Source organism: Pyrgilauda ruficollis, unplaced genomic scaffold, assembly GCF_017590135.1.
Source record: "Pyrgilauda ruficollis isolate IOZ18807 unplaced genomic scaffold, ASM1759013v1 scaffold38, whole genome shotgun sequence".
Classification (NCBI taxonomy): Eukaryota; Metazoa; Chordata; class Aves; order Passeriformes; family Passeridae; genus Pyrgilauda; species Pyrgilauda ruficollis.
In genome coordinates this window covers 4247939-4274259 of record NW_024525267.1, presented here as the reverse complement: position 1 = coordinate 4274259, position 26321 = coordinate 4247939, and the positions used below count along the sequence as shown (strand labels likewise).

The 26321-nt window shown below is 39.4% G+C and overlaps 1 protein-coding gene across 5 annotated transcripts in view; it reads right to left on the bottom strand.

Moving 5' to 3' along the window:
• Positions 1-26194, bottom strand: part of WDR20 (WD repeat domain 20) — a 47461-nt gene extending 21267 nt beyond the window's left edge. For all 5 annotated transcript variants that reach the window (XR_005955857.1, XR_005955858.1, XR_005955856.1 and 2 more), the window contains exon 1: positions 25917-26194. Coding sequence is in view for 2 of the 5 variants with exons in the window: in XM_041476418.1 (XP_041332352.1) it covers positions 25917-26165 (249 nt within the window). In the remaining 3 variants the exon portion in view is untranslated. The remainder of the gene's footprint in view (positions 1-25916) is intronic.
• Positions 26195-26321: the final 127 nt, after the last annotated feature.

The following is a 26321-nucleotide window of genomic DNA, read 5'->3' as shown; positions in this document are numbered from 1 at the left end:
GGGTAGCATTTCTATCTGGAAGAGCAAGCTACACAACCACATAGCCATACCTCAAATAAAGCAGAATTAAAGCAAACCTACGAGACTCAAAGTTCTCTGGACAGAAGTTGCAGCAGGACTCAATGCCTAAGAACAAAGATCCATTCTAAAGTAAATACAACTTGGCCTGAATCATACTGAATGACCATAGCACCACAGACTGTCCCAGCCAGCAGAGGATACAGGCATTACCACCTTCTTCTGAATCCTCATTGTCCCTTTAAGCAGCAAAGAATCAATAAATAGGTGGCTATGTTCAGACTAACCCCTGCTCTTTTGTCTGGGTGAGGTTTTACATCACTAGCTTTTGTTTTTCTTGTCCAACAACTTTGGCATGACAAGTTCCCTATCTCATGAAATTCTGTGGTAACAGACCTAGCAACACATGAAATTCTGATAAACTGAATCTAAGCACAGACTTCACTGTGCTTATTCTAGCTGTTCTCTGGGAACCAGATGGCAGTGAGAATCTGTCTGAACTTAAATGAAGTATAAATAAACCAATTCAACCCAGAATTAACCAGGCTTCTACTGACAGGAATGCCCCGCCTTTTATTTACATGCAGCTACTGCTTTCAGTTACAGCACAGTTGTCTCAGGGAGATAAGTCAAATCCACAAGCACTAAAGCTCTGCTTTGGTCTAGATCTCTCTTAACTGAAAGAGAGAAGAATCAATGGGCACAGCAGCTAGGAGACATTTTATTTCTGCATGAAGGTTGCTATTGGATTTTGCTAAGAACAAGAAAAGTGCTTACTCATAAAATCACGCATGGGACTCTGTTTCATCAGCTCACTACTAAACCCATTTGCTATTTTGTGAAAGACATGATTCTCAGAGAAAAGCTTTTACATCTTGTCTGTAAAAAACCGTCAAATCCTAGGATCTGACACTCTTTACAGAACAAGGTGATATAAACTGTCCCCCACTTAGAAATGGTGATGTACTTTCAAAAAACCCCAAAGAATCTTGGGATTAAGTACTGCCAGGCATGGAGATTAAAAGCACAGGAGCAGACACCCTCACCACAGCAGCTGGCAGCAAGCTATTTGCACACATTCCTATCCCAATGCTTTTAAAATTTTCTTCTGAAAAACACTCAGCACGATTCCAGCCTGTCCACTCTGAGAAACTTCCTCAACTGTGGATGATTCACGATGAGAGTAACACTTTCAGTAATCACAACTGAAAGCAGAACAGGGCAGCTGATGCAAGGCAAGGAATATCAAGACCATCCTTACATGTTCAAGCCTTGAAGTACATCTCAGCTAATCGAGGCTCTGGGACTGGCACCTTGGCCAACTGATCCCTGTGTTGGAAGTCTGTTCCTTCCAACATACAGAGCTACTGTACCCCCTGGGCAAAGAGACAAGGAATAACAGGAACCTCACACACCTGTATAAAGCCAGTGACACAGCTGAACAAAACTGCTGTACCTTGGGCATCAACAGCTTCCAAGTCCTGTCTCTGAGGAGATTTAAACTCTACCTTGAGAGAACCTCACACTTGCTCACAGAAGAAAAATTGAGCTTAGGTTTGTGTGATGAATTATTACTCTAGAAACAAAATATGAGCCATGTAACTGTTTGAGGAACTTCCTATTCTGATTTAATTAACTCTCACAGCACACTTTTAACAAAACTACTCCCACTCTGCTGGAGAGGGAAGGAGGGGGGAAAAAAAAATCTAACAGTCTAACAGTAGCCCATTCACCCTGGACTCATGACTTCCAGTAGAAGGGCAGTCAAATGGAACATATTAATCACAGCTTTAACTACATAAACACAAAATAAAAAAAAATGGCAGAAAAAGAACCACAACAAAAAACAGTTACCTTAGTCTGAAGCAAATTTTAAGTATTCATATTCTGATGTCTGAAATGTCTGATTAGGATAGGCATCAATAACCTTGGTTCTGTAGCTGTGTGTAATTCTAAGGTCAAAGCCAAAGATTAATATCTATCCAAGATTTATTTTATTGATCCAAGACTTAGAGCTTTCATAATAAGATTGCCTAAACAGTGAATCACATTACTTTAAGTCAGTGTTTAATCACACTCCTTGACAGATGTTATTTCTTCCTGTATCTTTTCCTAACTTACATTTGCAGCTTTCTGCAAATTTTACTTGAATGAAATGTGTCACACATTACAATTCTTTCCAAGCTGAAAACATTGCCAAGATATTAAATTAATTACTTTATTAATTTATTCCAGGTAATTTCAATTGTATTCATGAAAAGGCTTCCATTAGATACTTAATAGCATTTAATATTACATTTGCCAGGACACTGGCTTTCAATGGGTCATAGCTGTAAGTGAGATTGAGACAAAATAGTGAAGCGTTTAATAAAAATTTTACTGCAAAAAAATCCTCTTAAGAAAATCTCTCTTGTCCAGAGAATTAATTGATCTTGAACAGCAGATTACAGATTGGCTATGTATGTACAGCTCTAGTGCACAGCAAAAGAGAAGACACACAAGAACCAAGACAATGATGTACTTTTGAAAACAATTTCCTCAGTATTTCTGGAGCTTGGAATTTGTAACTGACTACCTGTAACTTGCTATCTCTTCCACATCTTGCTCTCCAGGGATTTAATGGTCCTTGGTCTAGAAACAGAATGATTTGAGAAAGCTGTGCCTAATGTGCTTAATGCTTATGTTATAATGCTGTACAGGTAACAGAAGAAATCAACTCTTAGAAGTATTACTAAGTGAGTTTCTTTGAACTTCACAGATGCTCTTTAAAATCTGGCTGAAAAAAAGAGGCAAGGCAACCCCTGCTGGAGCTCTCTGTTTTACACAATCTCCTGTGAATAGGACAGAACCCTCCCTGACTTGCTCACTGCATTAGCAAGGACAGGGAAAACTAAACTTGTTTATTCTTCCTCCATGTCTGCGCTGGTCTCCTTCTCCCTCCTGCAGACATGCCGAAAGGCAGAGACCGCTGAGGAACACAAGAAAGCAGAGCTACCCCAGGCACTTCTGTAGAATTTTCTGGCCAACTCCATTCCTTGTTTCTGTACAAGATTCTGACAGAAATACCAGCATCAATACTTCACACTCTACTTTATTAACACAGGAGTGGACTTCCAGATTTTTTTGGTTTTATAGCCCAAATACAGATCACATTAGCAACAGAATAATTTGTAGTTACATCACTGTTGTTTCAAGCTGATCTGATCTCACAGCTGACCCTGCTTGGGGCAGGTTAGACTGGGGGCTCTCAGAGGTTCCTTCCCACCTGAATAGCCCTGGAATCCTAAGCTTAGGATCAACCAAAGCAGCAGCAACAGGGCCACTCCCAGATTACTTAACAGGTCTGGTTTGCATCATAAAGGAAATTCAGGAAGCAAAAAACCTCCAGGAACAAGTTGGTTGTCTTTCCCTATAAAGACCACTGATGTAGGGCAAAAGTTCTGCTTAGTTTATATAAAATACACAACAAAAAGTTCAGGCAACACTTCCTGCAAGTACAAAGCCCTAACAAAACACTCTTCAGTGCAGCTGACAGTGCCACAGCCTGTCAGTAGCAAATGGCTGCTACAAATATAACTGCACATAAGCTGACACTGCTGATCTGGCTTCCTCGGCAGAAAGTTTAAAGTCTGGCAAGAACTCACATCTTCCCTTCAGATACACAAACCTTTCAGGTAGTGTACAGGTCAACACATATTTGCTCCAGAAGCCCCTCCAAACACTTAAAATAGTTTAAAAGCTTCTCAGCTTTCACTTAGAAACCAAAGAGAAAGAAAGAAGAAAAAAAAAAAAAGGTAAAAATTCTCATTAGGATTCAATAAAAAGCCAGTAGATAATCACCATTTGTACAGTTGCCCTATTTATAGCCACAATAGGTTTCCTAAATAAATGGGAGCTGCTTTTTCCATACCTGAGTGATGTGCTTAGTTTCCAGGGTTGCATAACAGGTGTTGTGTGTGTACACAGAGTAGTGTTAAATGTCTTCTGAGCCTAGCAAAGCCATTAATGCTAAGGAAATTTTAGGTCTTTATATTGTGTTCAATGTACCTTCTTTATATTAAAGTCACATTTCTAAACTTCAATAAAAATATTATTTTTAGTTTTCCATTTCACATTTGGCTGATCTTCCAACTCCATGAACTGAAGCATCAATAGCTTGCCACTCACAATACTGTTCTTCATAAATGGGTTCCTGTATCTTTGCAGAAGGTTTTTTAAAAGTTACAAAGCACTTGATTAAATGCTGAACAGGAACACTTAAGGCATGTGACAGTTTCTAGGATACTCTGTAAGAACAGCTCTGCTAGTAAAACAGGGACACCAAGTAATTTTATTTAACCTAATTTTTTTTCAAGTGCTCCACACAATTCATCCATAACAAAGTCTTAAAGATCGATTTTGTACAAAGCCGCTTGCAAATTTGGGAAGCTACTTGATATTCTTCTCCCTTCTAGATTTAATTCCCACTTGGGGCCATACAAGACATACACGACTTTTGAAAGGAGAAAAACATTACTTAACAAGATTTAAGCATTTATTCATACAGCAGACAACTGTGACCACCTACATTTAGAGAAAAGCCCTTGACCAGATAACTGGACATAAATCCATATTTAGGCAGAGATCAGTGCAGTTTTCTGAAGGATCCAATAAAATAATCATATTCTATTTCCAGAAGAATTACTCTAAGCATTCAAACAGAGCAAAGAGCACGCACTGGTTTGAAATAAATCTGTGTCATATTAACTGAACCGATGGTTATATAATTGACAAGATCAAGAAAGTAGATGTGAACACCATAAAGAATGCACATAAAGGACTGTTTGATTTACAGCTTATCATAACAATGTTAACTCCATTTTAGTAAGGTCATAAACCAAAACATTTCTGTGGTTACAGTATAGATCAGCACATTCTTTTGGAAGTTGTCTAAGGTGAAAGCACCAGACTACCAATAACCCTAGAAAAAGTAGATATTTTTATTTTTAAAAAGTGTTCAAAACCTCAGAAGAGCAGACTCAGAAAGAAATTTGTTTTCAAGTCCTTCACAGGTGTATACAGCATCAACTTATTCTTCATTTATAAGATGAGCAAAGGGCACTGAAACAGTACAAGAATACTAACACATTTGAATTACTGAGGCTAAGGGAAGTTGAAACAAGGTTTTGAACCCCTCCACACAAAAATCCCTCTGTCTTCTGAGCACAGAATGCTGTTGCTGCTTCCACCTGTCATAACCCAAGAGAGGTCTGAAGTCCCTGAAACTGTTCCTTTAGAAAATTAAAGCATCTTCGGTTCAAGATGTTACTCACTTGGTTCAATTTTCACCCATGCTGACACTGCTTCTTTAGAGTGGAAGACCAAAAAACACACAATTTGTGACAGTGCTGTTCAAAGAGCCCGGTCAGACCCAAATTGTTCTAATGAACTGACCATGACACAGGTCTTCAGAGCACATCCTGGTCAGTCCTGACACAGTCTGAGAGCTCTGCATCTCCAAGAGAAACCCAACATCCTGCCCACTCCACAGAGTTAATCAGAAGCACTTCAAGCAACTGCAGCATCTTCAGCTGCACTACAATCAAACCACTAAAGCTTCAGGCAAGTGACAGGACACTAGCTTTTCAAAAGGTGTTTGTTTCTCCATATTTAACAAAGTTTATATTACACCTGCAGAAGAAAACCTGCTCCCTTTGCTCGCTAAAAGCACTTGAATTACACAATTTGCACAACACTGCTTTACTACGAGACAAAAAGAATACATGAGCTTTAACTTGCTCTCGACCCTCCAAACAATCCCTCAGAAACCCATGCTGAAGACGAGCTAACAAAAGGTATCCCACAGTTCCTTCTGCAAAGTTCCCCTCATTGTGAGTGCCAGTTAATGACATGATCAACTCAGACAGAAATTGAGACTATGACTCCAATGTTCTGCATTTGGTCACACTAAATCTGTAAACAGGCTAATTAAACAACTCTGAATAAAGTCACTGTATCACACATTCCCAACAGACATGAACTGAATTAGATGTTCTATTTTTGGTTTAAGCAATTACTTGCCTTTTTTTTTATTAAGAAGAAGGGAGAAGAAGCTCTGATATCAGCACTATTGTCTCTTCCCAGTGCCTGGTCTGCAGAACTTTGGCTCTACTGTAACTTAGCCTGCTGGATAAAAACCTCTCCAGCAGAACCCTGATTCAGAATCACGTATGTTGTGCATGTGATGCAGACACCTTCCTCCTCCTCTCCCCCTACTCAGCTCTTTTTAAGAACATATGCAAGAAAGAGATCTCACTGTGCAGTTTTAAGTTCAAAATAATGATCTCTCAGGGTATTTATAAACCATGGGTGACAGGTCACATTTTTACACTGGTTTCCCCCTCATTGGCTTAACAACTAAGACACCGATTTAAGTCATAGCACAGACATACTTCATAATCATGGACTCCAAACTGGACTTTTGTGCCAGGACTTTTTACTCCATTACCATTTCTTCAACAGTGGGCAGATATATGTTCCAGAAGTTAACTCATGAAGTCAGCTGCATTAATGGATTATTGTCCATCCTAGATTTCTTTCATGAAGCCATTTATAATGCAAATATGGACGTTTAATAACACAGGATTTTTTTTTACATTAACTACTGTATGGAATTGAAAAAATTGCCAGATTTTAACTCCCACTTCCTGTTCAATATTCACTTATATTACAGAAGCAAGGTACCCTGATGAGTTAATATACGGAAAAAAGTGTAATTTCTGAATTTTGTTCCCCTCTGATTTTACTGAATACCACCTTGTTCCCAAGAAGAGACAATGTCATCTAATACTCCTCATATACACAGCACATATATTGATTACTAGAGTAAGCAGTCCTATCCTCAGTATTTACACAAAAGTTTTCAGATGGCACAATTTTCACCACTTCTCTGAATATCTCTGTAATAACACATTTTTATAGACCTATAAGAGATGGACCTACTGATCTATACAATGCTGTATGATTTATTCAATTCTTGTTGCTAATATCCTTCTCTATTCCATTTCTTAAAGAAAGAAATATTTATTAGAACTCAAGTACTGATCAGTTTTATGTGTCATATGCACCAATCAGTTATATATGTCATATGTACTCAAGTACAATCACCAATATCAATCCACTCTTCTTGTGTAGTAGCTCCAAACTCACTCAAGTATTTTCCTCCACTGTGTGCCACCAAGAGATTAATGGGAACACACACTGCTGCTCACTCAAGTATCCTAACTGCATCTCCCAAGTTTCTTACAGTTGCCTCTTGCCAGTTAGTCAGTCAAAACAGTCCAACTTCTGCTGCTCTTCCCCTTTCACTTCTTTTCCTGAAGTTACAGAATAACACATATATATCACATAACTAGAAACTACCATGCTAAACTTAGTGGGATGAAAACATTTTATTTACTGTGGCTAATCAGTGGCACAATCCTTCTCTTCCTGTGGCTTCTAAATTCTTACTTTCCTTTGAGTTAAGCCCTAGTATAATCTTCCAGATGTTTTCACATTCCACTTTTGTTTTAATTAAAAAGTGCTCTTTTTAAAAGTAAGTCATTTTTAAAGAGGTCAGCAAAAAGCAGACTAACCTGTAATTCAATATAACAGTTACTGTTCACAACAAGAACTCCTGAACACCATTTCATAAACTGTTTGTTCCATCACCTCCAACATTTCACATTCCAGTAACACTACTTCCCAGTTATAACGACAGCAAGCCTCCCTTCCCAAGAGACCATGTGTTATAAAGACACAGGCAAATTCATCATAGTTTCTCAGTAATAACCTAAACTGCTTTCCCTGAGCCTCAACTGCCTACCATAATCTCCAATCCATGTTATGCAATGCATAAAGTGATGAGGTAGAGTCACATGTTAGGGTAGGTGCTCATGATCACAGTGCCCAATGCCAGCTCTAACCTTGATCTTCAGGAAATCTTTAGAAGTAGTGTCTCCCTCAGGCCACAGATTGGCTTTCTCTGTAACAGCTTCCCTTTGGGGGATAAGACTTTGGAGAAGATACATGGAAATATACATACTAGTTTACATTCAGAAAGAGAAAAATAACTGCATGATTTGCATGTGACCATACCTATGGAAAGGTATGGAAAGCATACCTAAAGTCACATGCAAAAGGATCAGATTTTGCCACAACATCCTGACAGGACTACAATACCAAACACTGTGTTCACAGTAAGCTGATTACACAGGGAACCTATCAAACTGAAAATCACCCCATTAAAATACTCACATAAAGACCTTGGTTACAGATAACAAGCCTTAAGAAAAACTACTGTGAGAAAGTGAATTAAATATGCCAAGATCTTTAATACAGACAAGTAATGAAAGGATACATATGCAATCAGAACATAGACAAACCATTAAATACAGAGATCATATATATACATATACATATTATATATATATATCATACATATATATACATATATATATACATATCATACATGTGTGATCTAACACACATATAATCACTAACACAGACAAATTTTAGAGAGACAAGACTGAGTCATCTGTGAAATAAGGCATTGCACACTGAAAATATGTCAACCTTGATTACAGTACTTAAGTAATTCAATTCCTCTGTCTCCAAGAGGCTACTCTATTCACTCAATGCCCTTACAGTTAGAGGGCAAGCCAACAAAGAATCTCACTCTTCCCTGCCTGTGAATATTGCCTCCATTGTGCAAAACTCTCGACTGGCAATTAAGATCTGCATAATAAAATAGGATTTTAAAACTGTATTCCCTGGGAAACAGACTCCAATAAATTATAAACAAGTATATTTGCTCTCTGAAGTGATTATTTCAGTTTACAAGTTTTCTTTTGTGTATCTTAGTTTCCAAACTTTGGCATGAATTTCCTACTGTGTTTGCCATGGTAACCAAGCAGCCTGAGCCTCTACTTGAAATTCCGTTTAACTGTTTAGCATTGCATATTGATCAAGATACATTAACATCCTTAAGCACTCCAAAGAGTGAAGCAGCTATTCTCATACTGGAGAAGCACCTTGTATCACAAACCTCAAAGGATTTTTGTTGTTGTTTAGAATGGCACGGTAGTAATGAAACTCCTTTGCCAAAGATGTACGTAAAAAGCTACCAAATAAAGAGAATGCAGTCAGATGTGAGGAAAGGAGTACACTCAATTTATAAGGAGCTACATTAGAACAGCAGTCTCTATCTGACACTATCTTCTTCCTTCTGAAAGAAGAGTTTGTATTCATGTCAGAAAGGAGCATTTGCTTCAGGAGTACATTTGAATGAGAAAGACTGTTTCCTGCATTAAAGCTTGTTCCCCTGGTGGAAAACTGTTCTGTTCCAGTGCAAGAGGGGCCAGGTAACTGGCAAACTTGAAGTTCCAGGATTAACACTAACAGGGCAAAGCCAAAGCACAGCTGCTTGCTTCTTTTAGTTTCCATTTTGAAGAAAAAACTTCCTTCGAACATTTCTCTCAAACAGGATCATGAGAAAATATCTGTTTTAAGCACACTGAATCTTTTCCAATTCCTACTAAACCTGCCAAATACCTCAGCATAGTAAAATTTTGTATAAAAGTAAGTAAACAGATTAGGAAAACCTGAGAAAACAGGCTTACTGCTCATATTTTTCAGTCTCACTATACCACGTGATTTAAAAAAAAAAAAAATTTTAAAAGCTGGCTGGTCACCAGTTAAACTGCTCATATTTTTCAGTCTCACTATACCACGTGATTTTTTTTAAAAAAATTTTTAAAAGCTGGCTGGTCACCAGTTATAATCTCATCCTTTACTCTCCTCATGGTTTAAGACAGCATGAAATAGTTCTGACCTTCATGCCTGTTGTATAAATGGAGACTCAGAATATAGAAAACCACCTCCAAAAATTCACAAAACATAAAATCCCCTCCTAAAGCTTCCCCACAAAACTACTGAGATACTCTCGCATCCATTTAGTTACCATTAAAAATCTCCTGCTCTTTCCATGATACCTGCCAAGTGAGCTGTACATCCATTTTTTCATTGAACATTACTGCCTCCAGCTCCTCGGTCTCTTACAGTCCTTTCCTCTCCTGATCTAAAAGCCACTAAGGTGCCCTCATTGGGTACCACAGAGAGTTGGATTTGCTCACTAAAAATAAATTGCCTTCACTCTGTTCATCTGGCTCAGCCCTAAGAAGCTTCTGGGGGAAACATTCTGCCTCTTGTTAAAACCTATTCTGTACTTCCCTTAGGGTCACAGTATTTTCATTCTAACTGATTACAGCAGGGCTGGTCAAAAAGCAGGATAATTCTAAACTAATAGTAAATTTTGCATGATTGGGATTTGTGGAAGATCTGGTAATGTTTCATACATCCAGGGAAGGTTTTGTATTATTTATTCTCTCCCTTCTTCCCTCTCTTCTTCTAGTGTGACAAAAATGGTATTTAGTGACTTATTATTTTGCTCAGAAAATTAAAATCACAAACCTCTTTCTCCAGTTTTACATTAGACACCATCCTCTTTTAGCATCAGGAGTTAAAAATCACCTTCAACACAAGCAACCAGAATTTCTTGCAATATTAAAGCCATCTTCTCAATGCCTAGTACAATGGCACTAAAGACCTTCTTTATTTCCATTGTAAACCCCATTTGATACCTCTCTGGATTGCATTTATGTCCTCCAGCCTTCAACAGCTGTATCACAAGCTGGCTCAGCTTATAATCAACACTACACTCTGTGTATCATCTTCTCAAAGTTTTATTGCTGAAGCAAAAATTCCCTATGGATTTTTTCAATGAATTTTCACTTCATCTATGGTTGTGATATCAGCTTGTTTCTCCTTATGAAGTAACTCTGATTATGAACAGTGATGCTCCCAAAGTCATTACGGGCACCATGTACGTGCTCTTGCTTCTCTGTATCAGTGTCACCAATTCAATTATTTCCAAAACCACTCCTAGAAGACCTCAACTTGAAGGTCTCTTCCCAATGGTTGTCTCAGATAAAAAGAACTTAGCTTTTAATCCTCTCAACATTTTAACAGAATTTCCAAGTTCTAAAATTCCTTCATTTTTAATATCTAATATATGGATCTGAATTTCCCCTTCATTCAAGGACACAAACTTAGTAAGTTACAACTCTCCTTTACTACCAAAGTGTTACACTACAAAGGCTGAGCACCTGAACTTCAAATAAAGCTGGCTATATATACACGCTATACATTCATGTTTTCCCACCACAAGGACACAACATTTTAGTTTCAGTGAAACAAAAAATAATCCCTAATACAGAAGTCTATAATGTAAGAGTTTCAAAAGCTGAAACTGAAAGGGGATTTGTTGTTGTTGTTGTGGTGGGGTATGTGTTGAATTGCACTCTTGCATATTTTTCTCCATCTGAATACAATCCAGGATAAGCCTTGCAAAAATACCTGCCTGTCACTCAGCCAAAGGCAGTCAGAAGGTTTTTAGTAGGAATTTTCACTGTTAGGAATAGAGTGAATTAAAAAGCAACTGATTTCAGAATAGCATAGAGCATTCCAAATATTCACAGGCACTAAATAAAGTTTGTGCTGGAATACTACTTATGGACTGTCACAAGCTATGTGAAGAACACATCAACTTCTGTAAAGGCTGGAGGGCATCGAAGCACATATTTTAGTCTCCTCACTTTTGAGAAACTGAGAAAGCGAAGTGTACTGTAACAATTATCTCTTTCCTTAACTACACTTCATAATTAAGTTCTGCAAGTCTCACCTAATATTTATGCTTAGTTAACTATAATTCAGTTCTCAACAGTTATAATTTAGTACCTTATAACAGATTCATAGCTCTAAAGTAAAAAAGTAATAGTTACCTTTCTGATCTCCCTCTTGCTCCATATTCTCCAGTGGATCCCTTTATTTCCTCCTACAGTCTAGTCACACTGTTGCCTACACTTGTAATCAGTCTTTCTCACCTGTTTTTAACACTGAGTGAGGCATAATTCAGATGAGCTTAACAGAGATAAGAATACATGTACTAGATGTACAAAATAAATTAAAATAAGGAAAATAGGTATGTAAATATCAAATTGATTCCAAGTAAAACCACACATTCTAGCACAATTCAGCAGCTCTTCTCATTCACTTCACACACTCAGTTGTAATACTTATTAAACACTTAGTAAGTTACTTTCACTGGGAAATTGTTTAAATTGGCCCAGCTCTGCAAGCAAAACTGGTTAAAAAATCATACCTGTTAAAGGCAACACTTATTTAAATGAGAGCTGGCAGACTGCTGTTAGATGGCACCCAAAATATGGAACAAACTGGAAACATTGCATGACTTAATGGCATCGTCATCTCTGAGTTGATCACCTCCTCCCCATGCACACACACAAAAGTTACCTGACCTGTTGGACCAGTGTTCTAGTCAGTCACTCATTCAAAGCCATTACTTTCACTTTACCTTTGAATCCTGTTTTTTTTTCTCTTCTAAAACAATGGTATGGTTTTGTTACAATTTTGGAAAAATGCACTTGTGCAACACCTATCAGCAGCAAACACTGAGGCTGACTGACAAAAGCAAAAACTGCTTTTGCTTTTTCTTTCACGGATCAGACATCTGAGGTATATTTAAAATACTTAACACAAAACTAAGTGTCCTGTTAAAAAAACAAGATCAAGATACTGTAGCTTCATCACTTAAGTTGTTAAAATTTCACCTCCTCTAACTTTAAAAACATCAAAATATAGTAACACAAGTTGGCTTTATGAGTGTGTTCTATGGCAAAAAAACCCCAAACACCTGCAGTGCCTTGACAAAACCCTAATGTTTTCCAATTTTAAGAGTGAAGATTAAAGTAGAATACTCCTGTTTAAAGGTATTTAGAAGTATTGAAACCAAAAAACAAATACAGTGACTTCAAACACAAAAATAACAAATTAAAAAAAAAAGTCTGGCTGATTCAGGGAATCAGCATTACAACTTATCTAAATTGATTTACTTGAAAATTGCAAGCTGTTATATAATCACCATTATTATTAAATCAGACGAGGTTTAATTTCATGTAGACTTGTCAACAGGCAGAAATGAAACAGAAATTCATACTGCATAACAGTATATTTGATATAACTCCATTCATTATACTAATAACATACAGGTAAATAGTTGCAGGTTGAGTTTCCACCAGTCTACCACACTGGTATCTATCTCAGAAAGTTTCTTCCATTTCTTTTTCAGCTCATAAGAGGAAAAGTTATTTCTTTATGAAGAAAAAAAAAAAATTAAAAGGCAAGAGCAGCAAAAGCTGAGGATTATCCATTGCTATAATAAAATAATGTTTTAGTCCAACAATGTAAACTCAGTGCTTGGAAGAAAAAATATCTGGTAGGGAAAGCAGTCTGAATAATTGTACCCTGCATTGCCCTGTTGCTATAGAAACTTATTTCACTGTAGCAGTTAATTGCTAATCAATTTATAATTTTTCATTACAAAGCTCAATAGAAGTCAAATGGAACACTGTCACATCTGTCCAGCAAGTCTAAATTATGTCTCTTCTGGCTACTGTTGGATTTTGTAAACCCTACAGGAATGCTGGACATTTTTGATACAGAGTTTCTATCAATAATTCCATCATATTGCAGCATGTTAAGAAAATATTACTAGAACAAAGCCCTAATTACTTTAGTACTAAAAATAAGATGGAGATGGCTCTTATCCTAAGAACACCAAAACAGTCCCACAGAAGTTACATGAATAAAATACAGCACAAATGTATAACCTGTGCTCCAAAACCAGGATGAGGCCCATTGGTTTATGCTTTTTGTGGTCATGCACAGTAACAGACAGATGAAATAACATATTTGCTCTAACTATTGTCCTGCAGTTGTTAATTCACAATGCATCTTCCTTCTGGGGCTGAGGACATTTCATTACAACAAGATGAAAAGCGTTGCAAAACAAACACAGCTACTAGCAAATAAGTATCAAGGACCAAATCCCCAAAACAAATGTAGGGAATTCTGATTTCCCACAACCCCATGTGTCCAAGTTCTAGGATATTACCCAGTCTGAAAAGTAGAATCCTCCTTCAGAATTTTTAGAACAAAAGGCAATATGTTCCAAATTCAGGCACTAGCTTTCTCAATAAAAATATTTCTTTTAAAGTAAGCAAAGTATTAAGATATTTTAAGTAATAATAAGTGTTGTCAGTTTCACTGGTATATATGTTATGTGGAAAAAAACCAAAACCTTTTGCCTGCTATTAATAATTTTCTTTTCAAATTACCATCAAAGGGCTAAAAGTATTCTACATACCAAATGGTCACACAACACTGTGTCTTTCCTCAGGGTGATTTTTGTCTCAAGCATAGGAGGCAGTGATCAGAGAGACCTCAGAGACACAGTGCTGCCCACTGAGGGGCCACATGTCAGGCGTTTTGCTCAAGGTCCTCCCAGGAGACTGTGAGGACACCCAACACAGCCCAGCTACTGAATCATCCCACCCACGGATAGGGGCATACTAATACCAGGCACACTAGGGAACTCTGCTGTCAAAAATTATCGTACCTTTAACCACCACTGATGTTTGCACGCTGTCCAAATCTAAACTCTCCTTTGTATGAATTTGCACTGCAAGTGCCACAGCTGCAAGATAACCTACTAACCAGGGGAGAGAAATGAAGAAAGGGTTCCCAGATGAGAGAAGAGAAAGCACAGCAAAAGCTGTTTCTAGGCTCCTAAGACTGGGTTTCTCCAGGACCTGATCCTACCAGCATTCCCCTTTGACTCTGTCTTATGTACACACAATGCTTCCATCAGTTTAGGACTAACAAAAGGCAACACAGAGATTAACCAGATCAATGCCAGTCCAACATGGTTTTGCAGGTGTGTGGTGAGTTGACCCTGGCTGGATGCCAACACCCACCAAAGATGCCCTATCACTCCCAACTGGACAGAGGAGAAAACAATATAGTAAAAGGTTCATGAGCTAAGGACTGGAAAAGATCACTCATCTATTATCGTCATAAACAGACTCAACTTGGGGAAATTAACTGAATTTATTACTAAGAAAATCAGAGCACAATAATGAGAAGTAAAAACAAACCTTAAAACTACCTTCTCCCCGCTCCTTCCTTCTTCCTAGCTCTACTTCCTCCCCAGCAGCATGGAGAGACAGGGAATGGGGGCTGCAGTCAGTTCATCACACGTTGCTCCTGCCACTGCTCTGAGAGGAATCCTTCCCCTGCTCCAGCATGGGGTCCCTCCCACAGGACAGAGTTCTCCATGAACCTTTCCATCTGAGTCCTTCAGGCACAGCCTACTCCAGCACAAGTTCCAAGTCCTACCTGCTCCACATGGGCTCCTGCCTCCATGGGTTCACAGGTCCCCGCCAGGAACCTGCTCCAGCCTGGGCCTCCTGCAGGTTCACAGCCTCCTCTCAGGTATCCACCTGCTCTGATGTGGGTCTGCTCCAAGGGTTGCAGGCTGGATGGCCTCCATGGGCTGCAGGAGCACAGCCTGTCTCACCATGGTTCTCACCACAGGCCATAGGGGAATCTGAGCTCTGACACCTGGAGCACCTCCTGCCCCTCCCTCTGCAGTGACCTTGGTGTCTGCAGAGCTGATCCTCTCACATGTTCTCACCCTGATCTTCTCTGGCTGCAAATACATCTGCACAATTGCTTTTCTCTCCTTAAACACAGTATCACAGAGGCGGTAGGACCATTCCTGATGAGCTCAGCCTTGGCCAGCAGCAGGTCCATCCTGGGCTTCTCACAGCAGCTTCCAACAGAAGCCCCCCAGAGCCTGGCCACGCCAATAGGTGTTACCTATTGTTCACAGGGAACAGAGCGCAGCACACAGAGCACTGAGCAAGCTGCCACTGGAATGCCGCAGTAGCTCGTTGGCAAACAGTACTCTGTCACTCTAAAAATGAGAAGTATGGATCACCTTGGGCATCACTAAAGGCATCTTAACCTGGGCATTTGTTTGAGTTCTTTAGAACAGTTGTTTGCCCCATCTTTCTGATTTAGAAGTGCTAACATGTGCCCACGCTTAACCATCCCAGCTCCATCTAGAGAATTTACAGAGGCAGCATTTTGGCTAAAACACAGAACTGCACTTGAACACTCACTTCATTGGCACAGAAGCTATTCTGCCAATGCTGTTAGGTCAGAAACATCACCTGGAACAGCGTCTTAAAACTCTAAAGGTGTTAGCAAACAGCTCATGACATACAGAAGTTATTCTGTACAAGGGACCACAGTTCCACTGCTGAAGGCAGGAGAGGCCATCCCCTGTGTTAAACTGATGTCAGTGTAACTGGACAGATGCCTTCAGAGGGGAGGGAGCATAAGTTCACACTGAAGTAAAAGCAAGACATTTCCTGAAGTCACCTGTTGAGATATACAGCTCATGCTATTAAGTAGCAATAATTCTCTAGTCAATACAAGCACCTCACTTTTACTGCACCCTGTATTCCTGAAATTCTTCGTTGGGAAAAAAACTCCTGGATCAATATACCACACTGAACAGGCACATTTTATAAAGTTATTATTTAGTTATTTATGGACAGTAAAGTAATAATTTGAACTGACACAAAATGACAATGCAAAATGGGCTGCAAAACAGGTAAGAAATACAGCATTTGGCAGTAGATGATATCAAATTTCAGAAGTGGTATTGCCTAATCATGCAACTATTCCTGCCCACATAAATTATTATTTTAAAGACAGACCCTCTTGACACCTTAAGTGCAAACGGGTAGCTATTGAAGGTCTCTGGCCCACTCTCCACTAAAAAGGCTAAAGAAAAGCAACCTTTAGAAATACTTTAATTTAAAAATGAAGTCTGAAAAGGAAATCAAACTGTTTGCTATTCTGTAGGAAAAGGAAAAATCTGAAGACAAAAGCACACTAAGCCTTCACCTATGGCTTCACAATACAGTACTAAATTGATGTTAAGAGATAGTATTTTCCATTCAAACCACTAAAATAAGCAAATACAAACATCTAGACTATAATTTACATCTTAGTAATGTGACTTAAAAAACAAATCATTGTAAAATTATTTTTCTATAGTACTGACAGTTACCAATAGAAAACCAGAAAAATCAAGACAACAAAAGTAATCCTTTATAACTTGTGCCAAAATTTCATTTCAATGATAGCTTCAAACATGTATCACAGTCATGCTCCAATATCTACCTCAAATATCAAGAAAATCTGCACAAAACCTTTCTAGAAGTCTTAAAAGAACTATACAAAAAAATCCCTAGAAATAAACTGCCGCAGTTAAAAGAGGATGAGACTACAACTTTTAGGACTTTGTATTTGTTATGGTTACATTTGTAAGATAGGAAAGGAAGACATTTATTTTACCCAGATCCACAGAGTTATCCCTGTCACTGTAGCCCTGGGCAGGCCAAAGTGTCCTTAAGGCACTGTTCAAATGATTTCTTTCACCAGATTCGTGGGTTTTTAACACACAGTTCAATGTATACTGGTATCCATTCTCTCTCCTGTTGTCACTGCTCCCCCTTTCTTTAGCTAAAAGGGAGAATTGAAACCATAAACTTGAGTTCTCTCCAACTTTCACATCATATCACTTCCCTGAAAAAAATATATCTAAAACTCCTGCTAAATAACATTTTTTTAAATTACTAAGAAACTGGGGATAATTAAGTTTGTTCATAACATGCAATGTTTTCTCCCTATACCAGCATGCTCCTAAGCTAAACTTCTTTCTTAGACTAGTATTTTGTCTGACATAGCACTTCACAATCTCTAGTAGTATAAAAATTACACTTTAAACCAACAACTTCTTAATACAGTCACCTTCTAACCACACATGGAGTTAAAAAGCAGTAATAAAAAATTATAAATATTATTTTTTTACCATTACAGCCACACGTAAACATTATGATTAACTCATGAAATTAAAGAACAAATACATCTGGTAAACCAAAAGTGAAATCAATTTGCAGAAAGTATCTATTAGAGATCTATCATTCCATTATGAACAGCTGGACTGAATAATGCAGGAGAAATCCCATCGCAAGTTACAACACTGCCACTGGAAAGGTTTCAATTGCAGCAGCTGGTGGTCCTGCCCACAAAGACCAGGGGGCTGCATCCAGTGCACAAACAGCTGCTCAGCAGGAGCCAAACAGGCAACAGCAGCTGCTTTCAGCCATAAGGGGAAGAAATGGTGGGATGCAGATGCTAAAAAATGGGCTGTCTATTCACTTGGGCCTTAAAGTGGAGTGAAGGAAGGAAGGAAAAATACTCTATTTCCCAGAAGGACAACATGAAATATTATTACTTAAAGAATAGCACATTTGGTGTTACTGTTTCTTTTCCTTAAGCCTTCTAAGAGGAGAGATAATGGAAATATTAGGCACTATTTTGCACTAAATGGCACCACTTTCAAATAATAATTTGTCCAAATGTGTCAACTCATAGTCATGACAACTGGATAGCAAGTGGCCTTTTGGTACACATCCTTTACAAGAAAGTAATTCAGACAGGTCCCTTTAGCCAGAAAACTGCAATAATACTTCAAACTAGGGCATTAAATTTTATTCTAGAATGTCAAACAAGACAATTATGGCTGGCAATCCTCTCAGAGGTGGGTCTAGGCAGCCTTTAATTAGAGTTTGAGGCACCTTCAATGTACATTTTAACTATTAACAGTTAACTATTTAACTGTTTTGCAGACTCACAGATGTCAATGTATAATGCAAACTCCCTTTCATTTAAGCACATAGCACAACACTTTTCTAAATATTCTGACAAAGCTGTCCCATAAAACTTTCCAAAGGCACAGAAGTGTTTGTTACAAATGACCCCTCTTTGCATCTGTGAACCATTATGACTAAAATTTTGTCAATCTGCAAAGAATAAGTGCCACAATTATTGGCTTTACGCTAAATTAATTTCCCCAACTGAATTCGAGTAAGTGCACTCTTACCACAAATGCACTTCAATACAAAAAAAAAAAAAACCTCCAAAATTATAACTGCTGTGGCAAAAAACCCCCAACCAAAGACACACACAAAAACTCACTGCCTATAAAATACTGCATCCCAGTGTGGGGGTTTGGCCAGCACAGCCCAGCATTCACTGTCAAACACGCCAGCCAAACAAGCAGCCATAGACAAATGAACTCTTACCTCAGAGCAATCCTTCAGCCAGCACAGTGCAAGAGCTCACTCAAGTCAAACAGTTGTGATATGGGCTTGAAGCACAGACTAGGACAAGAAAAAGCACCACAGACTAATACCACTTCCTACATAAAAATCATCCTGCAAGCTCTGTCAACCATAGATACTTCATCTTCCTCCAGAGCTAGAAACATTTAACAGTGTAACTGTCATTTTAAAGCTTTTTAGTCTTTTTATCTTACTCTAGCCAGTCCCAGCTGCTCTGTATAAGCCTCATAACAAAATTAAACACTGAAAGCTACCTACACATCTGTAATCTACATTAACTCTTCACTGTTTTCTTCAGCAGTGTTGATGAAAAAATAAGACATTACTAAAATTCTACCTTTCAGGAAAGACTACAGGAGTATTTTGTAGCATGTCTGTCAGACCCTAGCACAGCCCAGCTAGAATTAGGATAGTACCTATCTACATCACAAAACTCAAAGTGGTAAATAGATCCACCCATTAAAGACCTGAAACAAATTTCCAAGAGGCTCTCAAATACCCTCACAACCACAGATCAAGAGGTAAAGGACTGCTGATCTAGCCGCAACACCTCCATGGGACCGGCTAGTCCAGTCCCAATATAACAACTATTATCCAACACAAAGGGAAGAAAAAAACTCAGCAAGAAATAAAGGGATTTCTTGAAAAAAGAAATCTACAACACCCTTTTAAAGAGCGACACAATAGAATCACATCCAAAACACCTGAGAAATGTGAAACATCAGCAGCAAATCCAGCACATGGGTTTCAAGTTCCATGAGAGATTTTCACTAATAGACGAGAGTACAAATCACAAATTTGTGACTATCATCAAGACTGGAAGGATTTGTTGCATTATGCAGCACAGAACTGGAAATAAAACCACTCTAATAATCTTAATAGAACAAAATTCAATGAAAATGCTACATGGCATTTATAAACATCCACAAAAATCAAGGCACGGATAAAAATGGAGAAAAGCAGCAATATGATAAGAAACAATCCAAGTGAGTCATCACTATAAGGAGGATTCAAAAATGTCAACACTATTCAATATGTTAGCAAGAATATTAAAAGACAGACACAGCACGCAACAATTCTCCCTTGCTCTGTACTGAAGTCACAGTGCAAGCACTGGGTCTAGGTCTAGTTTAAGTACCACTAATAACAGATAACACAAGCCGACAGAGGACAACAATGAAACATTCGGAACTCATGATCTGAGAAGAATGGTTTAAAGAGCTGGATTTATTTACCTTAGGAAAACTGAGTGGACAAATTAACAAGTTTTTAAATATGCAAAAACCAAAGGCAATAATCAACTGTCCAGTAATCTCTATATCCACACTAAATAACTGCATTCAGCCTGGGTTTTTTCTTTTTTTTCCCTGAAGGAGAAGTTTAGTCAGATAGAGGAAGAAGAAAGAGAACATCAAAAATCGTTATTGAAGGAAACTGTGGAATTCTCATTACTGCAAGTGTCAGAACCAGTCACTAAGATGTAGGTATACTTCCCTCTGCTACAGACCTACAGTATCTTCCAAGATCCTTACAAACCTCAGCACTTTTATAGCTCATATATGCTTTTAAAATGTGCATGGTTTTCAGAGGCCTGACACAGCTTAGTGATCAGTATAAGTATACAGTAATATAAATTCACATTCCCACCACATCTTGAGAAAATGTGATGGTTTTCTCCACACATCCCAGCTTCCAACCTAGAACTGCCTCACACTGCTCTTCTCAGAGCAATATATTAAGCGCAGTGACAAATGCCACCCATTACTATTCTGTCATTGAACAAGCTCCCAGGTGAACAGTCTATAGAATGAAAGTCACCACCAAGGATAACACTCCTCAACGGCACAACAAATCAAGCCAGACACAAAAAAAGTAATTTTGAGAACTGAAAAGGAAAGAATCCTATACATCAGTCTTTTTACTGATAAGCAGGGACTACCAGTATGCCAACTCTCAATAAAAGAAGTTGAGATATGAGATGATTTTCATCCTAGTACAAGTATCAGTTCCAAGACACTTGCTCAATGAAAGCTTAAAAAGACAGTCAACAAATTCTGCTCTCCATGGCTCCAGCAACCTGTGCTTATCACCTATGTATGTTTCTAATCAACAGCAACGTACTGTAATATTCCAAAGTTATTAACAGCCTGCTGCTGCTTTAGGTAGCTGCAAGGAAAAAGTCAAACTAAAGGCAAAACTTCTTGCAACAAGGTGATTTCAAAAAATGAAACAACCAATGTTAAGAAAGTCCGCCACACTTATACCAAAGAGTATATAGCCAGAATTTAACCACAATGCAAAAGGTTTTCTGTCCTGTAATAAGCTAAACTATACATTCAAATTTCATAACCTGCTGATATATTACGTAAAAATTAAGACTGTGCACCACGCAACACTATTGCTAATATGTACCTGCATTGCAATGGCAGCTGCAGATTAACCTGCCCAGAAACTTTACAACATATAGAGAATAACACATCATCACACACACAACTTCTATGTGGAAAATGCACAAGCTTTCTAGTAGGAAGGGAAAAGGACTTGATAGTTAATGTCAGCAGCAGTCTGGAAAGCCTTGCCTTGTCAGTCATTCCTAAAGCAAGGAAGATGACATAGCACTCTCCTTTTCCAGCCTAATGAATCAACTAATAAATCACTTTGCAAAGCTAGCCACAAATCATATTTAAGTCCTTCAAGACTGTCTTATAAACAAAAAAAATCAAGTTAACAGCCCTCACTCCTGATTAGGGGCTGTAGGAAAAAGCAACCCACCAAGAACACCAGAGCATCGTAATCTGAACCGTTTTTGAATTATGACATTATAATCTCACTCAATTAAGAGGGAAATGCCTAAAATTACAGGAAAAGCTTCCTTTAACACCTACAACTCTCTAAATCAAAATCAAGCCAACAATCCCTCAGGAACAGATCATTCCAAAACTGACTTAAGGCTGAAGCAGAGGCTTTATTCAGGAGAGACCTCCAAGGCAGGGGATCCAAGCAGACAGTCCAGGTCACTGAAGGGGGTAGAGCCCCTCCAACCCTTTCCTTGCTGTCACTGTACTCCAAGTGCAGTGTACTAATCAACCCCAAGATGACACCATTCAACTCACCAAATCAAGAGGAAATCTGCCCAGAAAAACTGCAAGTACTTTTTGCTGCTGGTTTAGCAAGCTGAACTAGCTCAACCAGAGGCTGAGCACTGCCAAAGACAAGGAGATAGGAACACACTGCCAAGAGGATCCAGTCCATCATTTACAGCTGTCACTACATTGGTTGAGTTCATGAAAATTTACCCCTTCTGGTTAATAAGAGATCACTGCACACATCTAACCTTAAAGCCAAAGTAAAGGAGGACTGAAAGGGAAAGTCCAATGACGCCCAGTGCAGTCAAGAACAATTACATACTTATCTAAGCAAACCAACCACATCTCATTCCGCCACAGTTTAACTTCTTACTAAACTACAGGTCCATGTCTTTTTTTTTCAGTGGATCCAAATAAAAACACAGGAGTTTTCTGGAGGTCTGCATTCCTTTATAAAGACAAAGAGAGCTGCAACATTTCATCATTAAAAAAATAGGTTTTTTTAATAATGTTTTTTGGTTTTTTATAAAATAATAAAACTCAGCTTCCTTCTTAAAGAGGTGAAGAATGAAGTTGGGAGAAAGTACCTTTCTGCTTTGAAAAGTCTCTAGAGACAGCTTCAAATGCTGTCCAAAATTCTTGTCTCTCTACCAAACCCTTAGGATTGGAGTACAAAAAGACAACCTCCACACCACTATCCTGGATGCCAGACCTAACTTCTCCAAGTGCCTTGGAAGGATCAAGGTTACCTGGAAACATTTTTCTTTATGTAAGTTAAATCTCCTAAGACAACACACACATCAGCAGTTCACTTAAAAAGGTGACTTACAAACCAGATATAGCAGACACAAAGCATTTAGGATTTAAGGGAAACTAAAAGAAGAAAGATTAGCATTATTGATGTCAAGAAATATCCTTCCAAGTGGTATCTTTGACTCAATATTAGGTTATTTATTCTTAAGTGTCATTCATGGCTTAAGTGTTACTCTTTCTTAATGTGTACTGATCTGCAATGGATTACTGATGCAAGAATTATCTCAGTACCCAACAGACATGGTCACTTAAAATACAGTCCTGGTGGTTCTTTCACTCATTTTAGGAAAAATATAGCATTTTACCATCAAGAAAAGAAGACTTAAAAAAATCTTTAAAAAACAAGGAAAAAAAGAAAAGAAAAAAGAAAAAGACAAAATCACAGTGAGCTGATATACTCACACAGCACAGCTTCATTAAATTCAACTCAATACTCCAGTATGACTTAGCCAGAATGAAAATCACGATCTTAAAGTAATCAGGGAAAAATTTTAAGGGATACATAAATAATTATGAACTAACAGCTAAAAGTGAGGTTATCAGCACCTGTATTAAGGAGCACAAATAGGTTGGTCTCAAACCGAACAAATCCCTCTCCCCCATCCTGCTCCCAGGAACAGGAAGGAACACAGAATGTGATAGTCTGCCCAGTTTAAGGCAGAATTACATCCTGTCCATTTAGGTAACAATAGCTCTCTCCCCTTTATGATAGCTACAAGATAAAACTTTTGATTCTGAAAAGTTCACATGATAGTTGACAGGCTGTCAGCCTGTTCCTGTTTCACTTTTGTACACAGACAAAACAGTCACTTCCAACTGAAGTTCCAAATAAATTCCAAAGCAGCAAGTATTGCAGATTTAAGTCAGACCATCTTCCCATTTCGTTTGAAGCATTTTCCTTAAAGTGAGTCAATCTATTTCAGCTCTTTCTTTAAGTTCACTTTACTAAAGTATTATAAATACAGTATTATTTTACATAATTCATACTGTAAAAGGTCATTGAGACTAATTCTGTCCTAACAATGTGTATGTTTTACTCTATTCAGAGAAAAAAGTATTTCACACTGTCACAGGTGTAAATGCCTCAGAGCTCATGAGTTTACAAACTCAAATTTCTCAGTTACTTTCTATCATACCAGTAGCTTTTAGCATCTAAAAAGATATCCAAATAGCCAGCTCAAGAAGACTTTTGTAATTTGATATAATTCTTCCATTCCTTATTGTCAACGAAGCTCCAGCCTTTAGATTTTTATTTTTCAGAAGTGTGGCAAGAGATGACTAAGAGAACTTGCAAGAGTCACATGTACCATTACTAAACTACATAAAGGCCTGCTCTGTGAGCTAAGGAGACAGAGAGCTAAGGGAGTAGCTAGTCTGCAGCTACTTTGCATGGAAAAAACAAACACAGCAAGAACCAAACACAGCAACAATTTAGGATATAGATTTTCAGAGATACTGCTCCTCAGGATACCTTGTCAAGACAGCAACTGGGTGTAAGTAGGGAATACTGTGTGATACTAAATACTCCTTGTATGCTTAAAGAAGCCATTGTCCAAGCACTATCTGAAACATACCTAGATTATTAAAATTCATTAAAGAGTGAAACTAAATACACACAGGCACACTTTCACATATAATTATACAAGACATATCAGATCTGTTAGGTCACAGTCAACAAACAACCATGTAGACTTTAAACTCCTGCTGGTGCCGACATTTTATAGAAAGTAGGAGTGCTGGGGACATCACCCTGGGACACAGCAGATTCAGGCATAATCCCCTGCTCATCCACAAGCTTCCTGCACAGCCTCGTGTGAGTCTCCAGCTCCCTGTGCCCTCATCCCATGCTGAATGGTGAGCTAAAAGCAGGAAGATTTCACGGTACTCACATGACGGCAGCTGAGACCCAAGCATGTAAAATAATGAATGCCCACTATTTGAAACAAAACAGAAAGCTGACATTCATCATATCTGTGTTTACATCTATCAGGAGTGACATGTGTTCACCTAGCACGGCAAATTCAGAATTGTTCTCTGAATCCCATAAAATCAAGGGTTTGTTCATAAATATGATGACCCGAGAGATCAAAAGCATGCACTGTCCCGCATCCAATAATGACAAGCAAGGAGTCTCTCTCTCAAGCACATCAATCTTTCTTTCCTGCAAAAGCAACTTTCTCTCTGTCAGTTATCTGATATTTAAGACTCATTTCACTGCACCGCTCCCATTCAGAAACAATCCTAAAACCAACCCACACTTGTAAGTCATAACAAAGGCCTAAAACTGCACTGAACGCTTTAGCCATGCAACCAAAGCTAGGAAGATCCTGGAAGCAGGGATTTGACACCACCATAATCACAACAGGCATTAGTGTGTCCAGCAAATTCTGACCTGAAGCAGCAGGTGACGGAGGCCCAGGGAGGGAAAGCCAACCCTCATTCCCGCACAAGGAGGGCCCAAGCGATCGCATCCCTGCACAGGGCCCACACACACAACTCCCGTCGGTGACACCGTAACTGGAGCGGCCCCGAGCACCGACCCGGCGCCGATGCCCTCACACCGCCCTCGCCCCAGGCCTGCTCTCCCCCTCCCCAGCCGCTACGTGGTTAACCGGGAGATCGGCTGGAGCCGAGGAGCCGCCGGCCCCACGGCCGCGGGGAGGGGGCAGCGAGGGAGGGGCGGCCCGGCCTCGGCCCCCCGCCCCCGGCGCGGCCCCGGGGCTCCCGCACCCCGGCGGGCGGGCGGCGCCGAGCCCCCGCCACTCCCCGCCCCATCCCGGCGGGGGAGCCCCGGTACCTTGCGGACCCCCTTGTAGATATAGAAGTAGAGCTCCCGGCCCACATTGAAGCAGAGCCGGTCCCCGTTGCCGCTCTGGTCGTTGACGTTGACGAAGGAGACGCGGACGGGGTTGGAGCCCTGCGAGTTGAAGGGCACGCGGTTAGGCCGGCTGTACTCCGAGTGGCTCAGCAGCTTGTACAGCCCCTCCCGGGTGGTGAACTGGGTCTTAATCTCGTTCATCTCCTTCCCACCTCCCTCCGCCGCCATCTTGGAAAGGAGCGCTCATCCTGCCCCAGTGCCCGGATGTGCCGACACTGCGCAGCCGCCGGCGCGCGCGCGGCCCCTGCGCGCGGGGGCGACACGAGGAGGCGGGGCCGGCGGGGCCTGTTTACCGCGCGACTGCGCGCGCGCCGGGCTCGCGCG